This window comes from Lethenteron reissneri, chromosome 61, assembly GCF_015708825.2.
Source record: "Lethenteron reissneri isolate LAM-NWPU_2019-01 chromosome 61, ASM1570882v1, whole genome shotgun sequence".
In the NCBI taxonomy this organism is placed as follows: Eukaryota; Metazoa; Chordata; class Hyperoartia; order Petromyzontiformes; family Petromyzontidae; genus Lethenteron; species Lethenteron reissneri.
Window position 1 is genome coordinate 7,846,663 of NC_083839.1, and position 14,629 is coordinate 7,861,291.

Sequence of the window (14,629 nt, forward strand, 5' to 3'; positions counted from 1 at the left end):
CTGGCGCTCGCGGGCATCGAGGGGCGCGTGCCGACACGCACGTCGGCACGCGCTCCTCGTCGGGCAGCAGGAGGGGCGGCGCCGCGGCCAACGCGAGAGGCTGACGAGTACAAATCCCACCCGGGGCGTCCGCTCGGCACGTACAACGACGACATCAGCATCGTCAGTGCCGGATTATCCTAGTGGCACAAGTAGCTACATATGTAGTAGCTGCTACATATGTAGTAGTAGCTACATATATAGTAGTAGCTACACATGTAGTAGCAGCTACATATATAGTAGTAGCTACACATGTAGTAGTAGCTACACATGCTACGGGCCCCGCACTGTCAAGGGCCCCGCGCTAAATGCTTTCAAGCTATCAATTCCGGTTCCGTGTTTGTGCACTTGCTCTATTACTATAGTACTATACCGCCTTCAACTTTTGCGAACGACCGGGTGTTAAAGGTTAGCGATTTCACGTATTATCTGGCTGTATAGCAAATGAAAAAATACAATTACTTTATTATGCAAAGTAAAAAAAAAAGTTAGTGTTTTCATATTTACGTGTTGTATTTTATTTAGGGCCCCTTTAATAACATCGTATGCTACAGGCCCCGCACTAGCTTAATCCGGCACTGGGCATCGTCGTCGTCAACTTCTGGATGGACGAGGAATCCGTCCAGCAGCGGAGAGGCACGGGCGAGCACGACGGAGCAGGTAAACTTTGCCCGTGGGTCACGAGCCAGGATACAAACTGTGCGACCGGGTCCACGAGGGTGGGTTGTCGCTATAGCCGTCGTTATTGACGTACGGAAAGACTGCCCCCACCGCTCCCACCGCCATGGGAATGTGGAATTTCCACCGTTGAAGGGAGCGATGGGTCAATGTGCGTTCTCAAATTCGCACTTCCCAACTCGCGATCGTCTCCAGCGCGCCGCTACAGCCCCACAACAACAACATCATCATCACTACAAACTAACCAGTCGCCTGAACTGGTCCCTTAAACGGCTCCTTAACTGGACCCTTAACTGGACCCTTGACCAGTCCCTTAACCGTTCCCTTAACTGGTCCCTTAACTGGTCCCTTAAACAAGAAGTTCCCTTATCCGGTTCCCTTAACCAACACCTTAACCGGTGGCGGAATTTCCGATTCATCACCGCCTCCGAGTGAATCTAAACGACTCCCCCGGTGACAGGGAGACATTGACAGGGAGATGGTGACAGAGACGGTGACAGAGACGGTGATGGTGACAGGGAGACGGTGACGGGGAGGCGGAGCGCTCTCCCACGTGACCTACGGAGAGCTATATGAGGCGTGGAGATTCATGGAGATCCCGCTGGGGATTCTGTCCGACTGCTCGGGACAAAGACCACACAACCGCCCAGCCGCCCGGAGCTCAGCTCGGACTCACTCAGGGATGGAGGGAGGGGATCAAGACAGGCGAGAGGAGAGAGCGGAGGTGGTGGGGGGGGGGGACGATAGTAGGGAGGAGAGAGACAAAGTGGAGAGTGGGAGGATGGGTCCGAGTGAGAAGAGAGGCAAACGAAGTCAATCGGCGAGAGACGGGGGAAGCGAGAGAGGAGAGAGAGGAGAGAGTGAGCGGGGTAGAAACAAGAAGGGAGCCATCGCTCGAGGGGGAGTAGGGCAGGCTTGGTGGTGGGGGGGGCGGTGAGGGTGGGTGGGGGGGGGGGCTGTCACAGCGCCTGCTGGGCGAGGGCGGCCGACACGTCGGAGGCGAGTGTGGAGAGGCGCGGCGACTCCAGAAGGTTGGCGCTGCCCGCGGAGCTCACGTTGCTGAGGCGGCGCGGGGTGTGACCCGCCGACACAATGTCGGCGCCGTGGTCCGTGCGCGAGCGCGCCGACTCGCGGAAGTTCAGCTTGTGGCTCTCGATCTGCGGCGGCGCGCACGGGAGACGCGAGCACGGGAGACACCACGGGAGACACGCACGGGAGACACGCACGGGAGACACGCACACACGCGGGAGACACGCACACACACACACGACACACACGCGGGAGACGCACACACACACACGACACGCACGGGAGACACACGCACACATACGACACGCACATACGCACACACGACACGCGTGTTTACGCGAGAAACGGCGGTGGGGCCCCACTCGAGCCGCCGGGGCGACGTGAGAAGCACGGCGCTCGCTCGTACGGTGTCCACCGCTCGCTCGCGGCGAGAGAGAGCGAGGGAGGGGGGAGAGGGGACGACTCGGGGAGAGAGAGAGGAAAGGGCTACTTGGAGGTGCCAGGAGGGGGAGGAGGAACCACAGGCGAGCGGGAAGGCAGCAGCAGTAGCAGCAGCCACACGGTGACGAGAAGCCGGCACTGAGAATTGCCCGAGCTCTGCGCTCCTCTACCCCATCCAATACAGAAGAGGCGGAGTGTCTACGTGTCACCGCCTTCTCCTGGCGAGCCAAGCGGAGGGACTTTTACAGCGTTTGTGTGTGATGCCTGCAGCACGTGGAGTGAGAGGGGAGAGGGGCGTGGGGTGAGAGTGGAGGGGTGAGAGTGGAGACGGAAGAGGGGCGTGGGGTGAGAGTGGAGAGTGGAGAGTGGAGAGGGGGAGTGGAGAGTGGAGAGTGGAGAGTGGAGGGGTGAGACTGGAGCCGGGAGAGGGGTGAGAGTGGAGAGTGGAGAGAGCAGAGGGGGTGTGAGGGACGTGGGGTGAGAGTGGAGAGTGGAGGGGTGAGACTGGAGCCGGGAGAGGGGTGAGAGTGGAGAGTGGAGAGAGGAGAGGCGGTGTGAGGGGCGTGGTGCTGGCCACCGGCCCCCTCGTGCGCCGTGCCGGCCTTCACGGGTGCTGCTCGCTAACAGCACTTGCCCCCAAGTCTGCTGAGACTACACGGGGGGTACTTAGTCCCCGCACGAGCGAGCGAACTAGCGAACGGTGGCCTCACCCCACGCTTCCCGCCAAGTGGCTGCGATGTGATCGCTCGCACCAGGACCCACGTTACCTTGATGTTGCCTCCGCCGGGCGTGTGGGTCGTGTTGTCGAAGGACCCCACCTTGGACTTGGCCTTATCCTTGAACTCGAGCTTGTGGCTCTGGATCTGCACGTTCCCTCCGCCTGCACAAAGACAAAGGTCCCCCCAACGCGCGCAGCCTCAGCGGAAATGCTTGTGAGGCCAAGTGCCGCGAGCGCCTACGATGGTGCCGACGGAGGAGCGGGGGGCGGCCGGAACCAGGCCCGGCGATGATGACGAGCTGACGAAGGGGAGACGCGGGAACGGTTGGACTCGGGTGTCCGGGTTCGTGGTGCAGCGCCGCGCCAGGGGAAGGACGCCAGCCGGAGTTAATGACGAATATCCGAACCGGTCCTGGGCCTCCTTGAGGTCGACTCAGCCTCAAATGAGGGGTTAACGTCGCCACTCGCGATGGAAAAGTGACCCCGAATGGGCGTGGTGCTGGCCACCCCCCCCTCCGCCCCGTGCGCCGTGCCGGCCTTCGTAGGCGCCGCCTGCCGCTCGCTAGCGGCGCTCGCCCTGACAGCCGGTGAACCCTCTCCCGTTCCGAGACGCACCGCAAGTCGCAGGGCGGGTGGGGGTGGCGCGTCTCCCCGCCCGCCGCAGAATCCTCGGCACGCGCGAGCGGCTCGCCGTTCAAGTTATTTAGAGAGACGCAGCAGCAGCAGTAGCAGCAGCAGCGCCGCCACGGAGAACCGTAGCGGCGCCACCGACGCCGCTCTACCATAGCCGGCGACAAAACTGGTGCCAGGCGCCCTCCCGCGTGGCCTTTCACCTCCGATGCCGTTCCGATGCACGTACGACGCGTCGTAGGGCGACGTAACACGCGTGTGGCGACGTAACACGTGGACGATGATGTAACACGCATGTGGCGACGTAACACGTGGACTCGTATGCATGACGACGTGCACTTGCGCAGTGGCGGCTCGTGACATCTCCACTAGATGGGGCTGTTGTAAGTGACCTCTGACAATGTGGCGTTCTAATAATGAAAAACCTCGTCATGTTATTGGCCTTCCCGTGAAAGTGATACAACTGTCTTATCTACCAACGGTAGGCGTTTATAAACAATGCGAAACAAAACAACAAAGCACTCAAATGCTGTCCCCATGGCCCTCAAGTCCACACTACACAACCCCTTTGACGCTGCCAAAAGCCGTGAGCTGCTATATGTGCACGGTGCAACCTCACGTCGTGACGTCGTCATTACAGCCACGGGCGTCTTCCTCACCCACCCTGAATGGGGTCTCACACGGCGTGGCTACGATGCGAAGCTCATCGCAACGAATGAAGAGAAATCTCTCTCACTCGGACGCATTCACAGTCGCCCTGAGACCTGCCCGAGATACAAATCAAACTGCGGCGTTGCGGCGGTTTCTAATACGAACAACTTTAAATGTTATCTTCATTAGGCAATTCGCGTTGAAAGAATCATTGATTTTTTTAAACACAAAAAATGTATCGAAAATTATTTTCTATTGGAAAAATAATTTCTCATCTCCAGCTGCTTGGTGGGGCGGCGCCCCAGCGCCCCTAGTGGACGAACCGCGTCTGCACGTTCACACGACGACGGACGTGCATCGGAACGGGGTTAAAGGCTACGTAGGGGACCTATGTGTTTGTGTGTGTGCGTGTGTATGCGTGTGTGTGTGCGTATGTGTGCGTGCGTGTGTGTTTGTGTGTGTGTGTGTGTGCGTGTGTGTGTTTGTGCGTGTTTGTGTGTGTGCTTGCGCGCGTCGTGAGGACACAGGGAGGGGGAGGTGGTGGTGGGGGGGGGGGAGGTGGTTGTGGGGGGGGGGGAGGTGGTGGTGGGGAGGGAGGGAGAGGTGGTGGGGGGGAGGTGGTGGTGGGGAGGGAGAAGAGGTGGTGGGGGGGGGGAGGTGTTGGTGGTGGGGGGAGGAGGTGGTGGGGGCACGGACGCACCAGGCTTGTGGCGCACGTTGTTGAAGGAGCCGCACTTGGAGCTCACGTTGGACAAGTCGATCTTCTTCGTGGTGATCTGGACCTGGCGGCGCGGGCGGCACAGACGACACGGCGGCGTCGGGAGGAGGAGGAGGAGGAGCGCGCCGGCCGTCGGTAACAAAATCCGCACCGCGTTTTCACTCAAACCCACGCACCCCCCCCCCTCTCTCAACGGTCGCAGCAAAACGACAGCGACGACGAGATTTGCACCCAGAGGAGACAAAAAACGACGTTACATTTTTTCTATCGCCGTAATAATGAGAGCACACTCACGTTCCCTCCGCCGGGGGAGTGCCTCAGGTTGGCCATGGAGTTGCACTTGGAGTTCACGTGGCTGTAGTCCTGCTTCTCGCTGAAGACCTGCGTCTGCGTGGGACACACACCCGCGGATTAGCAAGCGAGCTCCCGTGGGCGAGCGAACTACGGTGGTGGGGGTGAGTGATCGCTGGTTAACACTGCAGGTGAGTGATCGCTGGTTAACACTGCGGGTGAGTCAACCCAGGCTTGTGCCGCTCACGCAGCGGCAGCAGCTGTGGTCACTGCGACCCCGGCCTGACCCCGGCCTGACCCCGGCCTGACCCCGCTGCTTGGAGCCCCACGGCGGCCTGGAATTGTGGAGGCCGCCCGCCCACGCGCTCACGACCCGGCGGCCGGCCAGCGGGTGGCGCTGCAGAGTCGCAGAGCCCCGTGACAACCCCCACCCAGGCAGCAAGCTGAGAGCCCCCACCTGAACCCAGAGACCCCCCTGAACCCACCTGCCCCCCTCCCCCACCCCCACCTGCCCCCTCCCCCACCTGCCCCTTCCCCCACCTGCCCCCTCCCCCGCCCCCACCTGCCCCTGCCCCCACCTGCCCCCTCCCCCACCTGCCCCTTCCCCCACCTGCCCCCTCCCCCACCTCCCCCGCCCCCACCTGCCCCCGCCCCCACCTGCCCCTCCGCAGGCTGGTGTTTGGCGTTGCCGTGGTGGGAGGATATCTTAGAGCGCACGTGTGAGAGGTCGAGCTGGGCAGGAGGGGTCGTGACCTCCCGGGGTCGAGCGGCGCGGGGCGCAGATCGAATGATCGCCACCTTGTCCCTGCAACGCGCACAAAGACAGAGGGGCCCCGCGGAGGCCTGTGACGGGCTGTTGGGGCGAGAGTTGATGGCCGGCGCTTCAGCAGGCGCCGCGCCCGGCCGCCTTTGTCTCCCCGGTGCCGATGTTTACGCACCGCACCGGGGGGTACTCGCTTAAAGGCCGAGTCGACCTAGGGGAGGCCGAGGAGCGGTTCAGATAAACGTCGCTGGCGTTGGCCGCGGGCGGGAATCGAACCGCGTGCCGCGGGGTTCGTAGAAGCATGGCACGCTAACACACACACACACACGTATACACAGATACAGACACGTATACACACACACGCACAGACACGTATACACACACACAGACACGTATACACAGACACGTATACACAAACACACACACACTCACACGCATACACACACACACGTATACACAGACACGTATACCCACACACACACAGACACGTACACACACACGTATACACAGACACGTATACACACACACAGACACGTATACACAGACACGTATACACAAACACACACACACTCACACGCATACACACACACACGTATACACAGACACGTACACACGCACACACACAGACACGTATACACAGATACAGACACGTGCGCATCACCCTACTTTGCTATAATTTATGTTAATTTATGGATTTTTTTTACTTTGCGCATTTGAATATCTAACAAAAAATGTGTTGAGGGGGGCGTGGGCCTTGGAGGAGGGGGGTGGGGAGAGGGGGGGGCACGAGTGGGGGGTGGGGAGGGGGGCACGGGTGAGGAGGGGGGGCATGGGTGGGGAGGGGGGGCACCTGTACCTCTTCCCCCAGCACCACCGCGCTCCCACACGCCACCGTCTCCCCGTGGCCCCACAGAAATTGGGTGGCCGACAAGCTCCCCCACGCTCCCCCGTGCCCCACCCCCCGTGCCCCCCACCCCCCGCTCACCGCACGGGCGTGGGCGTGGAGTGGGGGCGGCTCAGCGGGGTGAGGATCCCGCTCCAGTGGTTGAGGCTCCCGGGGGTGCCCGGGGTCGTGGGGGTCGTGGTGCCGCTCTTCTTGCGGGGTCGCGACGGCTTCGACGACGACGACGAACTCTTCCCTCCCCCGCCCCCACCTCCTCCCCCGCCCCCACCTCCCCCGCCCCCCGCTGCCGACGATGCTGCTGATGACGGCTGCGAGGAGCTGGCGCCGCCGCCGCCCCGCGCCGACGCTGCTCCCTGCGGCGGCGAGGTGATGCCTGTGGGGCGTGGGGGCAGAGGGGGGGAGGGGGGAGGGGAGAAGGTTGTGGGGTGAGAGGGGAGAGAGTGGAGAAAGGTGAGAGTGGAGAGGGGAGAGTGGAGAGGAGTGTGAGGGGAGAGGGGAGAGGAGTGTGGGGGGAGAGGGGAGAGTGGAGAGGGGAGAAGGGTGTGGGGTGAGAGGGGAGAGAGTGGAGAGAGGTGAGAGTGGAGAGGAGTGTGGGGGGAGAGGGGAGAGGAGTGTGGGGTGAGAGGGGAGAGAGGGGAGAGAGAGGGGAGAGAGTGAGGAGAGGGGAGAGTGGAGAGGAGTGTGGGGGGGAGAGGGGAGAGAGTGGAAAGTGGTGAGAGAGGTTTGGGGTGAGAGGGTAGAGAGGAGAGAGGTGAGAGGGTAGAGAGGAGAGAGGAGAGGGGAGAGAGAGGAGAGGGGCGTGGTGCTGGTCACCCACCCCCTCTTGCGCCGTGCTGGCCTTTATAGGTGTTACTCGCTAACAGCACTTGCCCCAAGTCTGTTAAGACTATACGGGGGGTCTTTGTCTTTGTATAAGTGAGTGAGTGTGAGCGAGTGTGAACGAGCGTGTGAGAGTGAGTGCAAGTGTGAGTGAGTGCGAATGAGTGAGCGAGAGTGAATGAGTGAGTGAGCGAGTGTGAGCGACCGAGTGTGAGTGAACAAGCATGAGCGAGCGAGTGTGAGAGAGCGAGTGTGACCGAGTGAGTCAGCGAGTGTGTGAGCATGAGTGAGCGAGTGTGAGTGAGCGAGTGTGAGCGAGTGAGTGTGAATTAGCGAGTGTGAGTGAGTGACCGAGTGAGTGAGCGAGAGTGAGTGAGCAAGAGTGAGCGAGTGTGAGTGAGTGAGCGAGCGAGAGTGAGCAAGTGAGTTTGAGCGAGCGAGTGTGAGCGAGTGTGAGTGAGTGAGCTAGTGTGAGCGAGCGAGTGTGAGCGAGCGAGTGTGAGCGAGTGACCGAGTGAGTGAGCGAGTGAGCGAGCGAGTGAGCTAGTGTGAGCGAGCGAGTGTGAGCGAGCGAGTGTGAGTGAGCGAATGAGCGAGCGAGTGAGTGAGCGAGTGTGAGTGAGTGAGCGATTGAGCTAGTGTGAGTGAGCGAGCGAGTGAGCTAGTGTGAGCGAGCGAGTGTGAGCAAGCGAGTGTGAGTGAGCGAATGAGCGAGCGAGCGAGTGAGCTAGTGTGAGCGAGCTAGTGTGAGCGAGTGAGCGAGCGCGAGCGTTCTCACTTGTGGGGCGGGCGGGCGCGCCGCTCTTCGTGCCGGTGGTGGTGGCGGCAGCGGCGGTGGCCGGGATGGGCTTGGGGATGGCGGTCGGCTTGGGAAGGCCGGAGCGCCGCTCCCCCATCTTGGCGTCCTGGGGAAGGAGGGCCGCGCACGGCCGGAGCGCGGTGCGCATCAGGCGGGCCGCCCCGGTCAATACCGGCCACCCGCGCGCACTCAACCCGTAAATGCGCACGCCGGGGCCAAATTGGCTCGCCGTGTGTGCGACGGAGATCCAGTGCCGGACTAAGCGAGGTGCGGGGCCTGTAGCATATGTTGTTATAAAGGGGCCCCAAATAAATTAAAAACACTTGAATATTAAAACACAATTTTTCACTTGCATAGTAAAGCAATTGTATTTTTTTATTTGCTATACAGCCAGATAATACGATAAATCGCTAACCTTAAAACACCCGGTCGTTCATAAAAGTCGAAGGCAGTATAGTACTGTAGTCATAGAGCAAGTGCAGAATCACTGAACCGGAATTGATAGCTTGAAAGCATTTAGTGCGGGGCCCTTGAAAGTGCGGGGCCCGTAGCTACTACATATGTAGTAGCTACTACATAAGTAGTAGCAACGACTTATGTAGTAGCTATGTAGTAGCTACTACTACATGTGTAGTAGTTACTACTACATGTGTAGCTACTACATGTGTAGCTACTACATAAGTAGTAGCTACTACTTATGTAGTAGCTACTACTTATGTAGTAGCTATGTAGTAGCTACACGTGTAGTAGTTACTACTACATGTGTAGCTACTACATGTGTAGCTACTACATGTGTAGCTACTACATGTGTAGCTACTACTTATGTAGCTGCTTTTGCTACTGGGATAATCCGGCACTGCGGAGATCCCGTGGCCCCCGCTCGGCAAGGGGGCGGTCGCGGTCTCCCGAACGTTGCCGATGTTCGAAAAGACGACGGCGCTAAGACACTCCAGGGAGGGATCTCGCACGCACCACGCAGCAGCAGGCAGCAGCAGGCAGCAGCAGCAGGCAGCAGCAGGCAGCAGCAGCAGGCAGCAGCAGGCAGCAGCAGGCAGCAGCAGCAGCAGGCAGCAGCAGGCAGCAGCAGCAGGCAGCAGCAGGCAGCAGCAGCAGGCAGCAGCAGGCAGCAGCAGCAGGCAGCAGCAGGCAGCAGCCGTCAACCCCACACCCCCCTCCTCCCCATCCCACCTACTACTGGTAGACTCGTTGCCAGATTTTAGGCCGGGCGCCGTGCTACTTGCGCCGCACAGGGACATCTGCCACTGGGGGTGCCCTTGGTGGGAGGGTGGGGGGGGCGGGATGGGGGAGGGGCAGTGCCCGCAATGTTCACGCCAGCTGCATGCAAAAGATCGCAATATTCTGAACGTAAAAAAAAGATCGGCAATCTTCTTCATCCGATACTCGTGTCTGGGCGATTGTGAACGAGCGACCAATCATCTGTCAACCCCTCGGCACCCTGGCTCTGTCCCGTGGCCTCCTGTCATCGTGGCATTCCACACTTCACGCGGCCTCCTGAGAGTGCACCTAGCCTGGCACAAGCTCCGCGGCGACGTCACCCGCCACGTGGCGGCGAACGGCAGCTGCTGTTGTTGTCGAGCGAGGGAGACGTGAGACTCATCGCTGGCATGCATGTACGAGCCGTCAGTGCAGGGCACGCAGAGCGAAGAGAACGGGGTTTGATATTTGGGATTCGGTCAGCGCCACCGTACCTTGCCGGAAGCTCCATAGGCCTGGTCACTGCCTTCCTCGCTCACGGCTTCTGCAAGATAACGAGGCGGACCGGTGAGAGCGGGAACGAAACTCGCAGATGATGAACCGCGCACGCCCGCCCGCACGCCCCCCCTCCCGAGAGAGAGAGATGAGAGCGGTCTCGGCGGAGCGCCGTGACATCATCGTAGAGGGAGAGGGCCACCACGACCCCCCCCTACTCCCCCCCCCCCGGGATCGGCTCAGGAATCCACCACGAAGGAACCGCGGACGGGATCTTCTAAAAAGTGCACAGAGGGGCGAGGGAGAGGTGGCGCGCGGGTGCAGCGACTACCACGGAACGCGGAGAGACGGGAATAGAAATGACGCGGATTGGGGGAACACACGCCGCTATTTCGTGATGATAATGATGATGAGGGTAATAATGGAAACGATGTCACCCTTTAATGAGAGAGAGAGAGAGAGAGGGACGTCTCAGAGAGTGGACGACTCCGAGAGAGAGAGGACGACTCAGAGAGAAAGGACGACTCAGAGAGGACGACTCAGAGAGAAAGGACGACTCAGAGAGAGAGGACGACTCGAGAGAGAGGACGACTCAGAGAATAAGAGGGGACGACTCAGAGAATAAGAGGGGATGACTCAGAGAAAGAGGACGACTCGGAGAGGACGACTCAGAGAGAAAGGACGACTCAAAGAGAGGACGACTCGAGAGAGAACGACTCAGAGAGAGAGAGAGGACGACTCGAGAGAGAGGACGACTCAGAGAGAGACAGAGGACGACTCAGAAGCGCCAGGAGGAGGAACCGCAAACGAGGGGTGGGAAGGCAGCAGGAGTCGAGCGACGAGTCGGCACCACCAACCATTGTTCAAGCTCTGCGGCCCTCTACATAGCAAGGTGTTATCTGACAATGGATTGTTTACACTTGGGAGGAAACCAGAGCACCCGATGGAACAGACGGAGTCCACACTTGTTGTACCGGCTGGACAGCGCGAGGCTCCTGATGATGATGATGTTGGTGATGATGATGTTGGTGATGATGGGGATGATGGTGATGATGATGATGTTGGTGATGATGATGATGTTGGTGATGATGATGATAATGCTAATGACGATGATGGTAATGATGTTGATGATGTTGATGATAATGATATTGATGATGGTGATGGTGGTAATGATGGTGATGATGATTGATGATGGTGATGATGATGGTGATGATGGTGATGATGATGGTGAGGATGATGATGATGATGATGGTGATAATGGTGGTGGGGATGATGATGGTGGTGATGATGGTGATGATGGTGATGTTGGTGATGATAATAATCGTTGAGAAACTAAAGGGAAGGACACAAACGCGACGAATCTAAATCTCACTAAAAAATGTGTTTAAAAAATACGTGGGGGGTTAATTGTGGGTTTCACGATCCCCACACACGGCACACCACGTCCACCATCGCTCTCTCGCTCCTCTCGCGATGGGGCCGTGGCATCTGGTGGTCACGTGCCACCAACCCAATTCTGCCAGCGAGCCGGAGAATATTCCAGGAGAGATTTAAGCCCCAACCGCCGGTCGATCTCCGTTCGACCCGCTGCCCACACTGCCTGTTCGGTGCTCGCTCGGTGATCCCTCGATAGTTTTACGCGGCAGAAAGGGAACCGGGACATTACAGAACATCGTCCGAGTTTATCAACGAGCCCTCGCCGGTTGCCGGGAGCGACGCAACGACGTTGCAGAGCACGCGGAGAGAGAGCGGGGAGAGAGCGAGAGCAGGGGGAGAGAAAGAGAGAGAAAGAGCGAGCGGGGAGAGAGAGCGAGCGGGAAGAGAGAGAGAGCAGGGGGGAGAAAGAGAGAGAGAAAGAGCGAGCGGGGGAGAGAGAGAATACAGGGGGAGAGAGAGAGCGGAGAGAGAGAGAAAGAGAGGGGAGAAAGCGAGCGGGGGAGGAGAGAGAGCGTATGAGGAGAGAGAAATGAACAGCAACTGCTTTGTCCCACGCTGCTCCCCCTACCCCCCATCTCCTCTTCCAGCACAGCCCCCCCCCCCCCATTTAGAGTCCAGCGAGAGTTGGGGGGTGGCAGGGATTATAGAAAGACGAGATGGGAGAGGCAGGATAGTGCGTGGAGGGGAGTGAAAATGAGAGGGGAGACGGTAGGAGAGTGCGTGGAGGGGAGTGGAGTGAGATGAGAGGGGAGAGGCAGGAGAGTGCGTGGAGGGGGAGTAGAGTGAGATTAGAGGGGAGAGGGCAGGAGAGTGCATTGAGGGGAGTGGAGTGAGATGAGAGGGGAGAGGCAGGAGAGTGCGTGGAGGGAGTGGAGTGAGATGAGAGGGGAGAGGTAGGAGAGTGCGTGGAGGGGAGTGGAGTGAGATGAGAGGGGAGAGGCAGGAGAGTGCGTGGAGGGGAGTAGAGTGAGATTAGAGGGGAGAGGCAGGAGAGGCATTGAGGGGAGTGGAGTGAGATGAAAGGGGAGAGGTAGGAGAGTGCGTGGAGGGGAGTGGAGTGAGATGAGAGGGGAGAGGCAGGAGAGTGCGTGGAGGGGAGTGGAGTGAGATGAGAGGGGAGATGTAGGAGAGTGCATGGAGGGGAGTGAGATGAGAGGGGAGAGGGTAGGAGAGTGCGTGGAGGGGAGTGGAGTGAGATGAGAGGGGAGAGGTAGGAGAGTGCGTGGAGGGAGTGGAGTGAGATTAGAGGGGAGAGGCAGGAGAGTGCGTGGAGGGGAGTAGAGTGAGATGAGAGGGGAGAGGCAGGAGAGTGCGTGGATGGGAGTGGAGTGAGATGAGAGGGGAGAGGCAGGAGAGTGCGTGGAGGGGAGTGGAGTGAGATGAGAGGGGAAGGCAGTAGAGTGCGTGGAGGGGAGTAGAGTGAGATGAGAGGGGAGAGGTAGGAGAGTGTGTGGAGGGGAGTGGAGTGAGATGAGAGGGGTGAGGATGGAGAGTGCGTGGAGGGGAGTGGAGTGAGATGAGAGGGGAGAGGCAGGAGAGTGCGTGGAGGGAGTGGAGTGAGATTAGAGGGGAGAGGCAGGAGAGTGCGTGGAGGGGAGTAGAGTGAGATGAGAGGGGAGAGGAGAGGCAGGAGAGTGCGTGGATGGGAGTGGAGTGAGATGAGAGGGGAGAGGCAGGGAGTGCGTGGAGGGGAGTGGAGTGAGATGAGAGGGGAGAGGCAGGAGAGTGCGTGGAGGGGAGTAGAGTGAGATGAGAGGGGAGAGGTAGGAGAGTGCGTGGAGGGGAGTAGAGTGAGATGAGAGGGGAGAGGTAGGAGAGTGCGTGGAGGGGAGTAGAGTGAGATGAGAGGGGAAAGGCAGGAGAGTGCATGGAGGGGAGTGGAGTGAGATGAGGGGAGAGGCAGGAGAGTGCGTGGAGGGGAGTGGAGTGAGATGAGAGGGGAGAGGCAGGAGAGTGCTTGGAGGGGAGTGGAGTGAGATGAGAGGGGAGAGGCAGGGGAGCGTGGAGGGGAGTGAGATGAGAGGGGAGAGGCAGGAGAGTGAGTGGAGGGGAGTGGGGTGAGATGACAGGGGAGAGGCAGGAGAGTGCGTGGAGGGAGTGGGACTGAGATGAGAGGGGAGAGGTAGGAGAGTGCGTGGAGGGGAGTAGAGTGAGAGAGAGGGGAGAGGCAGGGGAGGTGCGGGAATCTTGAGATAGAGGGCTCGGGCCTGACACGGTCTCATAAATTAAACAAATTAGTTATAATTTGTAGCGAGCGCAGCTTCTCGTTAGCTGAGAGAGAGACAAAGATGAGAGAGAGAGACAAAGAGGAACAGGAAACCACAGGCAGGCGATAAAGAAGGCACCCAGAACGGGCGCCACCAATAATTCCCCGAGCCTGCAGTCCTCTTTTTGGTTCTTTCGGTAAAGTCACGTAGAAGGGAAATAATAAAATAAAATAAAAAATATGTGTCTTATTATAATTGTATTATTTCCCTTCTACGGTAAAGCCACGTAGAAGGAAAATAATAAAATAATAAAAATGGTTTATTTTTATTTCCCTTCTACGGTAAAGTCACGTAGAAGGGAAATAATAAAGAAAAAATAATGTTTTATTTGAATTATTTTATTATTTCCCTTCTACGTGACTTTACGAAAGAACCAAGAAGATGAATCCCTGCAGTCACGAAAGCTTTAAATCGAGATGTCTCTGCAGTCCCTAATGCGATGTGCTGCACCTTGAGCGGAGCACGGCGACGACCGTTGTGCGCCTCCTCCCTGGGGCCGCCCGCTTCGCCCACAACCCCTGCGGCAGTAACACACAAAGACAAAGATCCCCCAGGTAGCCTTGAGCGGACTGTTGGGGCAATTGCTGTTAGCGAGCGGAACCTGAGAACGGGGCCGTCCGTATCGGGGATGCGGGGCTCCGTGGTGCTAGGAGATGTTAATACCTCGCCTGGTACGCAGGAGGTCGTGGGTTCGATCCCAACCCTGACGCCTGCTGTATATTTGGAGTTTGCGTG

At 58.9% G+C, this 14,629-nt stretch overlaps 1 protein-coding gene across 1 annotated transcript; it reads right to left on the reverse strand.

Moving 5' to 3' along the window:
* Positions 1-1,626: 1,626 nt before the first annotated feature.
* LOC133358375 (microtubule-associated protein tau-like) lies at positions 1,627-14,409 on the reverse strand. The gene is made up of 9 exons (XM_061576680.1): positions 14,345-14,409; positions 10,190-10,239; positions 8,460-8,586; positions 6,944-7,235; positions 5,853-6,000; positions 5,199-5,291; positions 4,887-4,968; positions 2,955-3,067; positions 1,627-1,874 (listed from the first exon to the last, which is right to left on the reverse strand). Exons 3-9 carry the CDS (start codon positions 8,575-8,577, stop codon positions 1,677-1,679), a joined length of 1,044 nt encoding a protein of 347 aa, XP_061432664.1. The 5' UTR covers positions 8,578-8,586; positions 10,190-10,239; positions 14,345-14,409; the 3' UTR covers positions 1,627-1,676.
* Positions 14,410-14,629: the final 220 nt, after the last annotated feature.